Here is a 19,300-nt window from a genome sequence, read left to right on the forward strand (position 1 = left end):
CAGTCCTGTAATTTACGACTTGTATGTTATGAAAGAGTCCTGCAATTTATGACTTGGATGTTATGAGGGTAACAGTATTCGGTTTAACACTTGCACATTATTGGAATAAGAGTCCTGCCTATAAGACCTGGCCACTGTGGGTTAATAGTCTTCTAATACTTGGATATTATGAGGATAAGAGTCCAGTATTTAAGACTTGGACTTAATGTGGATAAGAGTCCAGTGTTTAAGACTTGGACTTAATGGAAATAAGAGTCCAGTGTTTAAGACTTGGACTTAATGGGGATAAGAGTCCAGTGTTTAAGACTTGGAGTTTATGGGGATAAGTGTATTTAAGTTCTGACATAATGGGGATAAAAGTCCAGTGCTTTAGACCTTGGCATAATGGGGATAAGAGTCCAGTGTTTAAGACTTTGGACATTATGGGGAAAAACATCCTTTATTTATGACCTGACATAATGGGGATAAGAGTCCTGTGTTTAAGATTTTGATAGTATGTGAATAAGAGTCCTGTGTTTAAGATTTTGATAGTATGTGAATAAGAGTCCTGTGTTTAAGATTTTGACAGTATGTAGATAAGAGTTGTTGTTTAAGACTTGAATATGTGTAAGAGAAGCCCATAATGTGAATTTGTCCAACCGTTTATGCCCTACAAATGAAGTTTGTTACAGTTCTAATACCACTGATGTGTTAGATGATATTACATTTATACCACTGATGTGTTAGATGATATTACATTAATACCACTGATGTGTTAACTGATATTACATTAATACCACTGTTAGATATTACATTAATACCAATGATGTGTTAAAAGTTATTACATTAATACCACTGATGTGTTAAATGATATTACATTAATACCACTGATGTGTTAGATGGTATTACATGCATAAGTGTTTGTTACAGTTCTAATACCACTGATGTGTTAGATGATATTACATGCATAAGTGTTTGTTACAGTTCTAATACCACTGATGTGTTAGATGATATTACATTAATGCCACTGATGTGTTAGATGATATTACATTAATACCACTGATGTGTTAGATGATATCACATTAATACCACTGATGTGTTAGATATTACATTAATACCACTGATGTGTTAGATGATATTAAATTGATACCAATGATGTGTTAGATGATATTACATTGATATACCACAACTGTGTTAGATGATATTACATTAATATCAATGATGTGTTAGATGATATTACATTGATACCAATGATGTGTTAGATAATATTACATTGATACCACTAATGTGTTAGATGATATTACATTGATACCAATTATGTGTTAGATGATATTACATTGATACCAATGATGTGTTAGATGCTATTACATTAATACCACTGATGCGTTAGATATTACATTAATACCACTGATGCATTAGATGCTATTACATTAATACCACTGATGTGTTAGATGATATTACATTAATACCACTGTTAGATATTACATTAATACCACTAATGTGTTAGATGATACTACATTAATACCACTGATGTGTTAAATGATATTACATTAATACCACTAATGTGTTAGATGATATTACATGCATAAGTGTTTGCTCATGTTCCGGATTGTCTGAGGTAAATTTGGTTTTTCTCAGCCGTTCTACATCTGTCAGCAACTCTCTGTACCCACATATCTGCAGCAGACAGGTTCTGAAGGAGTTCTCAAACCTGGAGAAAACAAATACAATAGTTTTACAGCAACTTACAAGAACAAACCATATTTCTTCTAATAAATGTTCCATGAGTGCTGCCTTTTCTTAAATGAAAAACATTTTCATAGAAGACAGATGCCCTGTAACAATGCCTAAAAACTGACCCAACACAAAAACCGACCAGGTTGTGATGTATAGACATTTGGATGTAAGGAAAAGGGTAGCACTATTTGCCTTACTAGTGTCACACCTGAAAAAATGAATAATTTTGCTAAAATGAGTTTACTAGTGCTTTAAATACTTCAGAATATACTTGGTAATGGTCACTTATAAACTTGAAGTTGCTTTTGCCATCTTTTTTGTCAAGTTGGTGAAACATTCAAGTTCCAAAGTAAATTTGTAATAATTTTGAAAACCTTTATTCATTATTGCAAACAATAATTTCTAATTGTTATGGGATAAAATGTCTGGCTTTAGTGTAAGGATCCAATTTTGGACTAAATGTTTGGAATTTGTACATAGATCCAATTTCAGACTAAATGTCTGGCATTCACACATGTATCCAATTTGAGTCCAAATGCATGGAATTTATGAATGGATCCAATTCTGGACTGAACTTTCTACATAACCATTTTATAGATAGAATAGCTTGACACTTTAACAACAAGAAATCTGTATTAATACCAACAGGGCATTCAAATTGAAGAAAACTATATATATAAACACACACACACACACACACACAAAGGAAACTCATTAATCTGGACCCTGCTTATCCTGAAACCTCACTATCCAGAAGCAGTTCAATAGGAACAGAATTCTCAAATGTCAATTTGCTCCATTAATTCAGAAATCCAAATCCAGAAATCAACATAGTGCACCAAAGTGTAAAATTACCATAATACATGCCTCAATAATCTGGAAATAATCTGTCAAGAAATAAGAACATTCGATGAATCGAAAAATAATGTATAACATTGTTAAAAAAAATGTGCATGATTCATTTATCTGGAAAACATTACTCTTGACATATTCAGTGGGAATGAAGGTGTCTGGATTAACAAGTTTCCACATATAAATGAACCATACATTTATCTACTATAATGACAGGGGCCCCCGAGTGGCCGAGTGGTCTAAAGCACACTCTATTACGGATCACTGCCATCTCACCTAAGTCTGTGTGGGTTCGAGTCTCAGATTCGGCTAATGTGGGTATGTGAGAAAGCTTGCCAGTAGCATCTCGTGGGTCGGTGGTTCTTTCCGGGTTCTTCCTCCACCATTAATACTGGCTGCCATGTATGGCCTATCGTGTGCTGAAAAATGGCGTTAAACCCTACAATAACAACAACAACAACTATAATGACAATGGTATTTGATCTTGCATACTTTAGATTCAAACAAATAAGCAGATTTTCTGCTACATGTAGTAGAAAATAAAATCTATTATTACAAAGTATTTTTTAAATTTGGTAATATCTATCCCTGCTAATGTTCCTTAGTGGATGCTCTTAAACAGAATTTAATTTTTTATTTTAATTCAGTCTACTTCTGACTTTCACATAAATGTGAAAAACAGTTCAACTCATAAAATTCTGCATCAAGTTTTGCACGGAAGTGAGCAAATGATCTAGGATTTTATTATAACTGTTATTCTACCAAATGGTGTTATGGCCTGTTTAAATTTGATGAATTTTAATTTTTGGATTCTTCATCCTCTAATAAAGACCAATGATGCTTCTTTACAAAAGTTATTCAATGGCATCTGAGAAATACCACATGTTGTACCAAAACAAATTAGAATGTAACAGTCAATTTTTTTCTGTTGACAGCATCAGTTTGTATCAACCTCTAACTGAAGTGACAAATTATTAAACTTAAAAGCTGTGGAGGAAAAAAAAATCATGTTTTTGTTCATTTCAGGCTGCACGATTGTTTCAAAATGAAAATTTGTTCAGACTGGATTCCGGTAAATTTATATTGTTTACTATCAAAAAAGGGGAAAGATATCAAGGCTAGATTGGCCAAAATCATATCTTCTATGAAGTTTGAATGTGTCTGAGAGCAAAGAACAGTGTCCCTTAATTGTGATATAGGCTAACCTTTTGTCTTCAAAGAAAACTAATTTCACTGTCAAGAAATGGGTGCTGAGAGTGGTATGATGTCACTGGTGTAACACCAGCCATTGACAGCACATGATTTCCCCATGTATGTCCTCAAAGTGGAGGATCTTCTGCTGTTAAATCCTCTCCAAGACTGAAGCTCCCAACTCCTTTTTGATCAGGACATCAATGAAAGGAAACAAGAGTCAAGGAGAAGTTTCTTTGGACATGGATGGAGTTGTGGTGTTCTCAACTGCTTGAGCTGAGTGGATGTCACTAAGAATCATCAGGGTATGTCCATCGCTAAATTGCGCTGATCGTTGATTCAGTATGTTTCATCTTTGTGGGGCAATCATAGCTGTCGTAGGCAGTGCCCCTAATTTCTCAATTATCTTCCTTGTCAAAACTGATGGCGGGAAGGTGGTTGGCCACATTACATCCCTGCTTATTAAAAGATCATGTACAGCCAATGCTTCTGGGGTCAAGGAAAAATGAAAAAGAAACATCAATTATCAGACAGACAATTCTGTATGAGGTAGTTATCCTCCCTTGATAATGATTTGGCCAGGACACTGAGTTGGTGAAGAATGTGTTGTACTTGAATATTACCTAATATTGGGAGTACCCATTAAGGTATTCCCTTACCATGAGGCAAGGTTTGATGATAGTTTCCAAGTTGTAGAGGTACGTCACTGCAACCAAACTGTCAGACATTATCATGACCATGTTTCATGTATATGTTTTGTTCACACGAGGAAGGCATTGATAATGATTTTCATTTCCAAACAGTTTGAAAAGAAGAGCTTCTCTTGAAGAATCCACATGCTACTGATAATCACAGGTCCAGTTGTAAAGTCCAGAATCCACATGCCACTGATAATCACAGGTCCAGTTGTAAAGTCCAGAATCCACATGCCACTGATAATCACAGGTCCAGTTGTAAAGTCCAGAATCCACATGCCACTGATAATCACAGGTCCAGTTGTAAAGTCCAGAATCCACATGCCACTGATAATCACAGGTCCAGTTGTAAAGTCCAGAATCCACATGCCACTGATAATCACAGGTCCAGTTGTAAAGTGGCATTGTAACAGTCCATCCCAGTATCATGTAGGATGATAATCACAGGTCCAGTTGTAAAGTGGCATTGTAACAGTCCATCCCAGTATCATGCAGGATGATAATCACAGGTCCAGTTGTAAAGTGGCATTATAACAGTCCATCCTAGTATCATGTAGGATGATAATCACAGGTCCAGTTGTAAAGTGGCATTGTAACAGTTCATCCCAGTATCATGTAGGATGATAATCACAGGTCCAGTTGTAAAGTGGCATTGTAACAGTCCATCCCAGTATCATGTAGGATGATAATCACAGGTCCAGTTGTAAAGTGGCATTGTAACAGTCCATCCCAGTATCATGCAGGATGATAATCACAGGTCAAGTTGTAAAGTGGCATTTTAACAGTCCATCCCAGTATCATGTAGGATGATAATCACAGGTCCAGTTGTAAAGTGGCATTGTAACAGTCCATCCCAGTATCATGTAGGATGATAATCACAGGTCCAGTTGTAAAGTGGCATTGTAACAGTCCATCCCAGTATCATGTAGGATGATAATCACAGGTCCAGTTGTAAAGTGGCATTGTAACAGTCCATCCTAGTATCATGTAGGATGATAATCACAGGTCCAGTTGTAAAGTGGCATTGTAACAGTCCATCCCAGTATCATGCAGGATGATAATCACAGGTCCAGTTGTAAAGTGGCATTGTAACAGTCCATCCCAGTATCATGTAGGATGATAATCACAGGTCCAGTTGTAAAGTGGCATTGTAACAGTCCATCCCAGTATCATGTAGGATGATAATCACAGGTCCTGTTGTAAAGTGGCATTGTAACAGTCCATCCCAGTATCATGTAGGATGATAATCACAGGTCCAGTTGTAAAGTGGCATTGTAACAGGTCCATCCCAGTATCATGTAGGATGAAGAGTGGTAAGAAACTTTCACACCTAAATGTCGTGAGGCTTTCTCTGACACATAAGCTATACTTTTGATGTGAACTGCAAATAAGGGAAGAAAGGTGTTCATGTCGTGAAGTAAAAAACCAACCTTACAGAATGGTTTAGTAGTATGCCATCCAGGAATGCTGCCGTCTCTATTGAGAACGTTCTGAACTGAGATCTGATTTGGTCAAACATCTTAATTAAGGTTCAATCTCTTGACTGATGTCTTCTCTGATGCATGAATGATGCTTTTCATGTGTTGGGAGGAAGATGCCAAGTTGTATTAAGGATTCCATACCTGGATGAACAAACTATTATGAAGGGACAAGGTTCAAATTCTATACACTGCATATCCTCTGCATAATGAGTGAAGTAAGGCTGTGAACCAAAAATACCCTCCCCCCCATACCACGATGCTGCCTGGACTGAACAAAAGAATGACATTTAGTGCACATAGGCAGGATTAAAATGGGTTGAACTTTTGATATGTATAGTGTCACTCCATTTGAGGATGAATTCTCAACATGTGCATTTTTTTCCACCTGGAAAAGAGCAACATGCACAATAAGAACAGGTTATGTATTACCAACATTAAATTTTCAATATTATATTATGTCAAAAGCTTTCCTAAAATAAACCCAAATACACTCTAACCAATTCTCCATTATCTAGAGGTCTGGGTCATATTTTAATCAGGCTGACAAGAGAAATTTCACCTGAAATGATTCTGATGAAAGCCTGTCTACCATACAAAAGGTTACACTCATCAAGAAAAATCATTATGGACTAATGACAATATTTTTCAAGAACTCTGGGTAAGAAAAGGATGGATTGAGATGGATCTTAAATTGTAATCAAACTCATGAGCACCTGATTGTATGGTGTATTTTAAAATTAGCTACCTTCCATTTATCTGCAAAAGTCATTTAAAGTTTTTTTTTATTTAAAATTTTTAATGCCAAAATTAAGAATCATTTTTACAACTACTTCACGTTACCTCACTTTGATTAAGGCTCCAATATTGGGGGACACTGTTGTCTTATCTTTCAGAATGCAATGAATGCCTGCCCAAGAATGTGGCTAGAATTCTTTTTGATGAATACATTCATCACCAGGGGAAATTTTATTTAAAAATCTCAAATGGTAACCTTTAAATGATAGAGTAAAATACACAAAAAAAAAACAGTCTTCATGTCTAAAGTTCAAAAGAACCTACCAGCAGATTATTTTAATTTTTTTACTCCAGTCTCAGAAGTTCATAAGGGCTATCCCATTTAATCATACATGGTAGCCAGGGAAGGCACATTTTTTGAAATATATGCTAGGGTACTCAGATTATCCAAAGAGTTCATATGAAAACAATACAAAATTCTAAATGCATCTATGGGTGACTATTTTATATTAAAAGTACCTTCCCTGGGTCACATGTACAATTTAATAACACAGCCCTAATCAAATCAAGCATTCATCTACTAAATATTAACTAAGTAGCCTAAAGAACAAAAGTCAAATATTTTTTTTTACACATTCAGCAGTGTTTCAATATGGACGCTTTGCCTAAAGATATTTAATCATGTATGAATCTTGCTGCTTTTAAATACAAATGTAAAACATCCCATTTACCTCAAAATATATTTTTATAGTTTATAATATTTATCATACACAGTTATGTATTTTATTGTGCATAATGTGAAAGCTTTACATTTTAATTTATGTTGCCACTGGTTCAATGAGCCTTTGGCCCAGCAGTCCATCAGGAATAAATAACAATATTCTGATTGTGTATATGCCTGAGCTTATTTTAATACAGACAGCTGTTTTTCATACGTACTGTGGATGAACCTCTGGTATGATGTTCTTCACTCTCATAACCTGAAGGACAGCATTGTTTATATTAGTGGACTCCTCTGTTGTCAGCTGATTTAGTTCTGGCCTTTTGGACTGCTTCAGCGAGTCTTCTGCAATGTGGAAAACAAGCTCTCTAAATTCTGGCACACAGTCATTTATGGGAAATAATCAGTCTGTTAGTTATACAGTAGAGTACAAGTGTTTACACATGACCTTTAAACACTTGGGGTTTTATTTCATTCTTACTGTGCTGTAATTTGACTTGGTCATGAATCACTAAAGTATTTTTTGACAAAAATGTTAAATATAAAATTAACCCCATGGACCCAGAGATGTAGAATAGGCCTGCATGCCATAGAACTTGATGGAATAATGGTGGCAGGACTTGATGGACTAATGGTGGTAGGAGCTGCGGTTGGGGATGTTGAATAGGCCTGCATGCTGTAGGACCTGATGGACTAATGGTGGTAGGAGATGTGATTAGGGATGCAGAATAGGCCTGCATGCCATATGACCTTATGGATTAATGGTGGTAGGACCTGATGGATTAATGGTGGTAGGACTTGATGGTCTAATGGTGGTAGGACCTAATGGATTAATGGTGGTAGGACCTGATGGATTAATGGTGGTAGGACCTGATGGACTAATGGTGGTTGGACCTGATGGATTAATGGTGGTAGGACTTGATGGTCTAATGGTGGTAGGACCTAATGGATTAATGGTGGTAGGACTTGATGGACTAATGGTGGTTGGACCTGATGGATTAATGGTGGTAGGACCTGATGGACTAATGGTGGTAGGACCTGATGGAAAAATGGTGGTAGGACCTGATGGACTAATGGTGGTAGGACCTGATGGATTAATGGTGGTAGGACCTGATGGACTAATGGTGGTAGGACCTGATGGACTAATGGTGGTAGGACCTGATGGATTAATGGTGGTAGGACCTGATGGACTAATGGTGGTAGGACTTGATGGACTAATGGTGGTTGGGGATGTAGAATAGGCCTTCATATTGTAGGACCTGATGGACTAATGGTGATAGGACCTGATGAACTAATGGTGGTAGGACTTGATGGACTAATGGTGGTAGGAGCTGTGGTTGGTAATGTAGAATAGGCCTGCATGCCGTAGGACTTGCTGGACTAATGGTGGTAGGACCTGATGGACTAATGGTGGTACGAGCTGTGGTGGCTCAGTGGTTAATACACTGGACTCACAAATGAAAGAGTGCAGGTTCAAATCTTACCAGCAGATGAGCCCTGGCTTGGCTGTCATGGTGGATCCTTGGGCCTTTATTCTAAAAACCTCAAGTTGCTCTGCCACAAAATAACAAACCAAGTCAATTACCTTTATGTTTTGATGGTCATATTTTCATTTCAGAACTGAGCTCACATGCAGCTTTGTTCTTTTTGTTCCTCCAGTAAAGATACAGGTGGGGCCCTGAGTGGTCTAAAGTGCTCACCGTTATGGATCACTGCCATCTCACCTCTTTCTGCGTCGGTTCAAGTCTCGGATTCGGCTAATGTGGTTATGTGAGAAAGCTTGCCAGTAGCTTCTCGTGGGTCAGTAGTTCTTTCCTTGGTTTTTCCGGGTTCTTCCTCCACCATTAATACTGGCTGCCATGTATAGCCTATCTTGTGCTGAAAAATGGTGTTAAACCCTACAACAACAACAACAACAAAGATACAAGTAATTTCGAGAATAGTTGCACGGCTTGTGTCATGTATATTTAATTTGCATTGTTTTTTAATTTATTTATTACATGCTATTGTTAGGTAAAACTCTATTCTGTAGATGACCTTGTCCAAAATCAAGTTCATTGTTTACCTGACCAGAATCATTAATCTTTTTTTATTTATGTAAATAACTAATACATAGCTAATATTTTCTCTGTAAGTGTGGGTTTAATATTAAGATCATTATCAACAGAAGTAAACATTGTGTTTACCATTTCTGTATAATAATTTTAGTAACAGACAGTGTCTAATTATAGCTTGGATTATACTGGAAATGAATGTGTGTCCTACATCCTGGCTCTTCATTTGTGTCTTAGTTTATTTTATTTTATATAATCTTGTGTATGTATAAAATTTTTATTTGTGTTTTGAGGCAGAATCATTTGTCATATTCATTGTTTGATTTGGGCTAAAATTATTTAATTCACATTATTCTTCTCTGGAAATACAAAGTGCTCTATAATATTCATGGAAAGAGACATTAACTGGGAATTATAGTGAATTCAAACAAGGAAACCTTGGATTATATTACTGTGATTCAACAAAAGACTGTTGCCTTATCATTGCTATTCAGGTCACTGGTACATAAGTATATTAGAGATTACCAGTCATTACAGGCACATCAACACCTTCAGTGTTGGAAATTATTTGGAATACCACTCAAATTTATTCAGAACTTTTCAGTCATTAGGACTTGTGTTAGAAATTGTAGGATTATTTGGGAGTTAATTTGCAATACCATAAGTTAGTTTTACATTTTCTCTATGTAATCTTGGGAGAATGTTGAATTTTGCAAAACTTGTATTTTCTCTTTTCTACTGCTTATTTTAAAACCATAGAGTCCTTGCTCTGTAGAGCGGGGTTAAAGGTTACTTTTATGCAAACATGTACACACAAAAATTGATGACTGCCAGTGTACAGTGTTCATAAGTGCACTATAATTCAATACTAACTAAGTAAGGGTATATGACTAAGTCAGAGTTTTCTAGTCTTTACAGTAATTGATGAAAGTTCATGAAACACAATAATCAACAACATATAAGATCACCAGAATTACTACACTACACTACACAACTTGTTTTTTGTTTTTCTGCAAGTGCATTTTTAAATAGGAAGAAAATTTGTTAAAAATATAATGGTTGCTGGAACTATCAACTGATTACAGTACAAACAATGTGTACATGTACATCTAGCCTACCATTTATCTATTTATCATGGAACTAGCAAGTAATTACAGTACATACGATGTGTACATGTACATCTAACCTACCATTTATCTATTTATCATCAGCAAGGTGCAGGGCCCGCACATACTAACAATTCAAACAATGCACTTGCAAATTTATCATGATAGGGAGAATATTTGTATAGATGGTGGGAAATTGCAGAGATCATATTTGATTGCTGGAGATCATATTTAATAAATGTCACGATCCTTATGAAAAATACTGGGCTTCATTTGATCCATCATTCATAGGTTTTTGCCACTGCTGTTGATAGCTCAATGAGCATGCACAAGATAGGTTCAGTAGAGGATACCCGTAGAGAGGGTGATATCAGTTACCAATTGCAGTTCAGCAATTGATTTGGGATAAATTTTCAATAAAGTATATTCTGCTGATGGTATCTTCAATAAATATATCTTTATAGTTGTAAATAATAATTATTTTTGCATAGATTTATAGTCTCCAGACAAGTTAAAATTTTACAACAATTTTCCAAATTCTCCAACATCCAGCACTTTTCCAACAGTTTTCTAATTTTCAACAGTCTTCCAGAAAATTTTCAACTGTATGGTATTTAAGGCCCAATAAATTTCAAATAGGTATCCAGAAGCCTGTGCACAGCAAGGAGTCAACAGACTGTATGAAGCCAAAATTTGTTGGGTATGTATAGCAGCACATAACAGCCAGGTGTAAGAGTCAATATGGCAAAACATGGGTGTCTACTTCTATTTTAGATTTCAGTTACCTCTATAATTTACTTAATTAACATTTTTATTAAGGAAATTTAAGATACAAAGAGCTAATGCTGTTATTTCAGTATTTAAAGTAGAACTTTAATTTCTCATATTATTCTAAATTAACAATTTCTTCACTTCTAATATTTTGTCTAGGATCCATTTTCATGAGTTTGAAATATGTGACATTTAGTTCCTGTTCTTTGAGAAGATTTGTTTGCAAATCCTAGCTGTATCAATGTAAATGAATTTGCCTTCATGTTGGTATTCATTGCAGTTAGAAAACATTGTCTGCGTGATCATTGGTGATGTTCTCTCACCACATATCGCCCCATTCTTATTAATCATGTGTGGTCATTGAATGAGTCCAATTTCTCCTCACATACCACACTTTTGCTAATATTAGTTGTGCATGGTCATTGAATGAGCCCATTTTCTCTTCACATATTATGCTTTTACTAGTCAATGTTGTGTTATCATTGGATGAAAATAATTACCGCCTCATATCACACCTACTCAATTCATTAAATGTATGTGTGCTCATTGAATGTATATATTTATCTTCAAATATCACATTTTCTAAGACTGAAACTATCAATCTGATATTTGCATTTGTTGGACGAACATAATCTTCATCCAACTTAAAGTAGTCATCGGTTAGGACTATGTCTAAGGGATGCAACTCTTTCCTCTGTTGGAAACCGTGATGGACAAGTTGTCTGCCCTGATCTATTGCAATCCTGTTAACTCTCAACCAGTTAACATTATCTATGAGAATTCTAAATGATAGTTGTTTTCTGCCCAAGATTGTATATTATATGAATGAAGAGAATCCCCCCATCCTTCCACAGTCAGTAAGCTATAATAAACTAAGCAGGAGTCAATTAACACAGATACAGAGAGTTGGCGATATTTTCCCCTACATATCAGTGACTGCAAGTAAGTATAAAAATGAACCATATAAAAAAAAGACTCAAATGTCAGACCTGATGTCAAAGTTTGCATCTCCACCGCCATGATGTGAATATAGGTGACTGCTGAATATTCAATTTATTGCTGTATAATTTATTTGAATCTTGCATTTGAATAAATGTGTGTAGTATGCATACAAAGGTCTGACTCTGTCACGCTTTTAGTCCAGTTTATTGTGAAAGGTGTCTTTAACAAACAAACCATCAGTAGTGTCTGGGGTTGTTATATCTGAAAGTGATAGAGAAATAAAGTACCTAAGGGTCTCAAACCAAGACATAACTTACAAATGACATCACATGCACAAATGGGAGTGTACATAATCTCTGAGGATTATAATGTACTGTACTTGACCTTATCCCTAAACGATCCTGTTTGGATGGCAGGTTAATCTGTATTATTTAAAATCAGTCTAACACTCCACAGCATAGTAAATCAAGGGCTTGACACAATATAGTGTATAAAGATGCAAAGAGTAAAAGGCTAATACACTTTTTATCAGAGCGATTAGAAAATACATTGAGTAATAATCACCAATATTGTGGGTTCTCTCTGCCCCCTGTGAGTACTGGTAGGTAATTCGCAGCAGCTCACATTTCCCCGTCACTCGATTCAGCACCCACTTTAACATTGGCCTCAGCAGGAAAAAAAGGTGAGCCCACAGACTACCCCATAGCTCTGTTAACATGGCCGCTCCACCATACAGCAATGAAATGATCCAAAGTTACAGGGCCTGCTGCATTTAAACTGTAAATAAAGAAGTCAAAGATCATATTAAATTTTATGAAGTCTGGTTTGTGATAAAGTAGCATTTAAATTATTTTATTATAGATTTCCTGTTGTTTTTTTTGGTTTATTACATATGGAATAGCAGTCTTAATACAGATGTCCTATTAGTCGTTTGGTATATTACATGTGGAATAGCAGTCTTATAAAAGATGTCTGATTAGTATTTTAGTTTATTACATGTAAAGAGCAGTTTTATTAACGATTTGTTATTGGTCATTTGGTTGATGTCATGTAAATAGCATTCTTATTAATGATGTTATATTGGTCGTTTGGTTAAATGCATCTAAAAAGCAGTATTATAAAATATGTTTTATTGGTTGTTAGGTTTATTACATGTATATAGCATTTTTATTAAGTATATTCTATTGGTCATTTGGTTTATTACATGTATATAGCAGTTTTATTAAATATGCTATATTGGTCGCTTGGCTGATTACATGTAAAGAGCAGTTTCATTAGGGATTTTTTAATTGGTCATTTGGTTGATTACATGTAAATAGCAGTCTTATTAAAGATGTTCTAGTGGTCACTTGGCTAAATACAGGTGATACAGCAGTTTTATTAAAGCTGTCCCATTTGACACCTGATAGCAGTCTTAGGGACCATCCATTTAGTACGTATGCATGGAGGGGGAGTAACCCAAATGCATACGCTTGCATATGGGGTGGGTGGTCTCTACTGATAATGTATGTAAGCATAGGAAACAGGGTGGGGTGGGGTGGGGAAACCTTGACAATAATTTGTCTAATACGTAACCTGTTTGACAGGGTTCAGTAGGCGTTTGAATTTTAACAGATGCTAGACAAACTTTTTCAATTTATGCAGCTTATTTCTTTGATGCAGCCAGACATTCAATGTTGTTGGACTTGTTTTATTAAATACGTTAATAGTATTAATCCTTCATCGCTTATGCGTGGATTAAATATAGGCCCTTCTATAGAATTGGGGGGGGGCATCAAGCGTATGTATGCAGTGGAGGGGGTTATAAAAGTATGCATATATACAGGGAGGGGTCAAGCATTTCCAGATACTAAATGGATGGCCCCTTATTAAAGATGTCCTATTAGTCATTTGGTTTGTTACATGTGAAATAGCAGTCCTATTAAAGATGTCTGATTATTATTTTGGTTTATTACAGGTGAAATAACAGTTTTAAATAGTTACCATTTACACTAAGATAAAAATATCCAACTGTGTTTGAGTTAACACAAGAAGAGTTTCCATTCTTTGCATGAAGTCATCAGCAGTTATCACTGCTTGTCTCAACTGGTAATGTTTATTAATGTCAACTAATTTGTCTCAACTGGTAATGTTTATTAATGTCAACTAATTTGTCTCAACTGGTAATGTTTATTAATGTCAACTAACTTGTCTCAACTGGTAATGTTTATTAATGTCAACTAATTTGTCTCAACTGGTAATGTTTATTAATGTCAACTAATTTGCAATACGTCAGCAATAGATATAGGATTATAATTTTACATACATTCAAATCTGCGTACTTATTTTACTCCACCGCTTACTCCTGTCTTTCTTTTTTCATGCAATTTTATCATTAACCAAATTTCATTTAGATCAGGAGGTCTCAAACAAGTGGCCCACAGAATGATTGGCATCACAAGGTGTCATGAGAGATAATAAAGGTGGACCATCAAAATTCTCTCATGCGGTCCCTCAGGGTGGTTTGAGTTTGAGACCCCTTATTTAGATCATATCCAGTCATTCAGCATTTTCACTAATATATGAATGTATACAGAAAAGTTGTGAGAATAAAATACACCATATATGTCTGGTTAAATAAATCACCAGGTGTTCAATTATAAAAAAATATGTTAACTTGTTTTATTGTCTCAATTGCTCCAGTTAGTTTTGTGGATTACCAGTTATGTTGAAAGTTTACTGTGAGCACCTGAGAGTGACATAAGAAGACCATTGCTTTACAGGTCAGTCTAATGAAACCATTAAACCCTTCAGACATTTTGAATGCAAACACTAAACCCTACAAACATTCAAAATGTAATCACTAAACCCTACAGTCATTTCTAATGAAAACACTAAACGCTATAGCTGTGTTTGATGAAAATTTAAATATTATAACTGTGTCTAATGAAAACATTACACATTATAGCTGTGTCTAATGAAAACATTAAAGGTTACAGCTGTTCCTAATGAAAACATTACACATTGTAACAGCGTCTAATGAAAACACTAAGCCCTACAGATATATCTAATGAAAACATTACACACTGTAACAGTGTCTAATGAAAACACTAAACCCTATAGATAAATCTAATGAAAAATATTAAATCCTACTGCTTTGTCTAATGAAACATTAAACCGTTATTTGGAAATAGCTTTCAACATTTCTTGTAATTTACACTAAACTGGTCCACATACAATGGACATGTCACCTGGTGAATAACAATTAATTTTCTATCTGATCTTATAATTTTACACTGACTCTTGTAAGTTTCTATTTGATCTTACAATTTTACACTGACTCTTGTAAATTTCTATTTGATCTCATAATGTTACACTGACTCTTGTAAATTTCTATTTGATCTCATAATGTTACACTGACTCTTGTAAATTTCTATTTGATCTCATAATGTTACAATGACTCTCTATTTCTGTCTCATTTGTTCATTTGCCTTAACATTCCTTTCCAAAAATCATTTTATTTTTAAAAGATGACTCAGACCAGTGAAATCCTAAACTGAATTAATCAGATAATTAATTGTATTAATTCAGAAGAAAAAAAAAACAGTAACTGTCAGTAAAACCAAAATGCTCATAATGACAGTTATGTTTTGTATGTCTCCTCATGGGAAAAGAAGTACTAAGAATTTTTTATGAATAAATATTCTCATGGAATTAAAGAATCTCAAACTGTAATTTTTAAAAGTAATTTGTCTTAATGCCCACCTCATCTCTCTAACTCTCTACAGCAAACAACTTTTATTTTGAACAACTCTTCTTTGTAATGCCTACAATGAAGTTTTGTGAAATTATTTTATGACCAATGATTTCTGTCAAAATATGATACACTTTGAGGACCAGTCAACAAGTTTTGGAAGGTCATACAACAACTTAATGATTCATTCATTTCTTCAAAGTGATAAACATAACATTCAATGTCTTCTATGAAAATGAATATTCTGCTGAAATGTTTGGTCACATTACTGATAACTTCAAACTTTCCTTGCTAGTGTCTTCCATAAAATACTACTGACATAATGAAAACATTTTGGTCACATTACTGATAACTTCAAACTTTCCTTGCTAGTGTCTTCCATAAAATACTACTGACATAATGAAAACATTTTGGTCACATTACTGATAACTTCAAACTTTCCTTGCTAGTGTCTTCCATAAAATACTACTGACATAATGAAAACATTTTGGTCACATTACTGATAACTTCGAACTTTCCTTGCTAGTGTCTTCCATAAAATACTACTGACATAATGAAAACATTTTGGTCACATTACTGATAACTTCAAACTTTCCTTGCTAGTATCTTCCATAAAAAGGGCCCCGAGTGGCCGAGTGGTCTAAAGCGCTCTTCGTTATGGATCACTGCCATCTCACCTCTGTCTGCGGCGGTTCGAGTCTAAGATTCAGCCAATGTGTATATGTGAGAAAGCTTGCCAGTAGCTTCTCGTGGGTCGGTGGTTCTTTCCAGGTTTTCCCGTGTTCTTCCTCCACCATTAATACTGGCCGCCATACATAGCCTATCGTGTGCTGAAAAAATGGCGTTAAACCCGACAACAACAACAACAACAACAAATCTTCCATAAAATACTACTGACATAATGAAAACATTTTGGTCACATTAGTTTACTGATAACTTCAAACTTTCCTTGCTAGTGTCTTCCATAAAATACTACTGATAAAATGAATACAGTCACATTACTGATACCTTCAAACTTTCCTTGCTAGTATTTTCCATAAAAGGGGCCCCGAGTGGCCAAGTGGTCTAAAGTGCTCTTCGTTACGGATCACTGCCATCTCACCTCTGTCTGCGGCGGTTCGAGTCTAAGATTCAGCCAATGTGTATATGTGAGAAAGCTTGCCAGTAGCTTCTCATGGGTCGGTGGTTCTTTCCGGGGTTTCCCCGGGTTCTTCCTCCACCATTAATACTGGCCGCCATACATAGCCTATCGTGTGGTGAAAAAATGGCATTAAACCCGACAACAACAACAACAACAAATCTTCCATAAAATACTACTGATAAAATGAATAGTCACATTACTGATAACTTCAAACTTTCCGTGCTAGTATCTTCCATAAAATACTACTGATAAAATGAAAACAGCAGCTCAAGAGGAGACATTCATTATATACTTGAGATGAAAATTACTAACCATAATGTATAAGTCTAACTGAAAATGATAAAAACAATACAAATCATGATCTGCCATCACATAATGTGAAGGCAAGTCTGGGTCTGTGTTGTTTTTCCTAATAAACTGCATGGACCAGGATCTGTCAGAGCATTATGTGAAGGCAAGTCTAGGTCTATGTTGTTTTTCCTAATAAACTGCATGGACCAGGATCTGTCAGAGCATTATGTGAAGGCAAGTCTGGGTCTGTGTTGTTTTTACTAATAAACTGCATGGACCAGGATCTGTCAGAGCATTATGTGAAGGCAAGTCCAGGTCTATGTTGTTTTTCCCAATAAACTGCATGGACCAGGATCTGTCAAAGCATTATGTGATGACAGACCTGGGTCTGTGCAGTCTGAAGATGGACTTGACTTACAAGTGTCCACACAACATGCATCCATTTTTATGCTGTATAAACAAAAGCATACCTTTTTTAATCAGGTATTATTTTAATCATAATGTTGCAGACTAAACACATTATCCATCCTCAGCTAATGCTTCTTTCTTGGATGGAACATTTATTGCTACACAATGGACCATGCTGACATCTCTTACAGCAATAAAAGATTAATGTAAACGATATCATACATATTTGGAATGCCCTAATTAAACAAAAATTCCCGATTCAGTTGTGGGTAAAATATTACAAAAAACATGCTCTATCGATAAAATCATTTCATGATTCACACAATATTATGACAAAAATAAATAATTACCCATTTAAGGAGCTGGTATCACAAACGTTGTAGATATATTAAACGTCAAAAGGCCTATGTTTAGCATCTACTGCAGTATTAATTTAGCAGAAATAAAGGTAGGCCTTGAGACTACCCATATGATTTTAAACTGGCCTGCAGATTTTGTTCTGATTTGTCAGATGATAGATATACAATAACGATATCAATCTCTTTGCCTCCAAGGAAATATGATTTTCAGGTCTTTTAAAACATGTTCTGCAGATGTAAAAATTGTTTGCTTTTTTATCCTATCACGAGAAATTTTTTTAACGTGCTCCTGTCTGGACAAATATTTAATGTTCTACAATGATGCAGTTAAATGTTTGTTATAGCAATGGATTTAAATTTTTAATGGATTATGACAAGCACCATAGTGCATCTAAAATGTTTGTGAAAAAGAATGTCAACAACCTTTGATTTATGCTCAGAAGGAGAGTATATTCATTTAGAAATAAAATTTCTAGTATTAATACCAAAACCCCTAACAAAGTATTCCACTTTGCATGCTGTTGTCATTCTTCAGTAACTGACCATTGGACTGAATTGTTGTACTACTAATTTTTTGGCACATTTTGTATGAAATTGCTGTTTTTTGTCTATGGACTAAAGTCTGAAATAAAAATATCATTATTATTATTATTATTTAGCTGAAATGAAAGCAGCTTGAATTCAGGAAGAGTTGGGACACCCAAAAAGTGTCAGAACATGCGCAAGTGCTTGTGATGCTATCCATTCATGGATATTAATGGAGCGATTTCATTTCTCAACATTTCTACAATTTGCTCTAAGTAAATAAAACAGTAGCACTGTAAAATAATTTGCTTCAATTTACAAATAATGTACTATAATGCAATTTCACTGACAATGAATACTGAGAAAATAATATGTTTATAGACAAATTGTCGCCAATAATTTTACTTGTTATGCAAAACATACACTGCCTAAATAAGTTGCATGCACTCCATCCATAGTCAGTCTAATGGTAGAGCATATATGGTATTTATTTCCTGTTTAATTGGCATTTAAACTTTTAAGGATCATTTTCAGTCCCATCTTTGCATGGATCAGCAAGCCATAGTTTGTTGATACATA

At 35.1% G+C, this 19,300-nt stretch overlaps 1 protein-coding gene across 2 annotated transcripts in view; it reads right to left on the reverse strand.

Annotated features, from left to right (window-relative positions):
* The window catches only part of LOC149796320 (ELMO domain-containing protein 2-like), a 44,669-nt gene that overhangs the window by 15,799 nt on the left and 9,570 nt on the right, over positions 1 to 19,300 (reverse strand). For both annotated transcript variants that reach the window (XM_089960974.1, XM_089960975.1), the window contains exons 2-4: positions 12,829 to 13,041; positions 7,610 to 7,736; positions 1,561 to 1,690 (exon numbers count right to left, since the gene is read on the reverse strand). In XM_089960974.1, the coding sequence (XP_089817100.1) occupies positions 1,561 to 1,690; positions 7,610 to 7,736; positions 12,829 to 12,982 (411 nt within the window). In that variant the 5' untranslated portion in view covers positions 12,983 to 13,041. The remainder of the gene's footprint in view (positions 1 to 1,560; positions 1,691 to 7,609; positions 7,737 to 12,828; positions 13,042 to 19,300) is intronic.

This window comes from Sinohyriopsis cumingii, chromosome 6 (genome assembly GCF_028554795.1).
Source record: "Sinohyriopsis cumingii isolate HCF-2022 chromosome 6, ASM2855479v2, whole genome shotgun sequence".
NCBI classification, from domain to species: Eukaryota; Metazoa; Mollusca; class Bivalvia; order Unionida; family Unionidae; genus Sinohyriopsis; species Sinohyriopsis cumingii.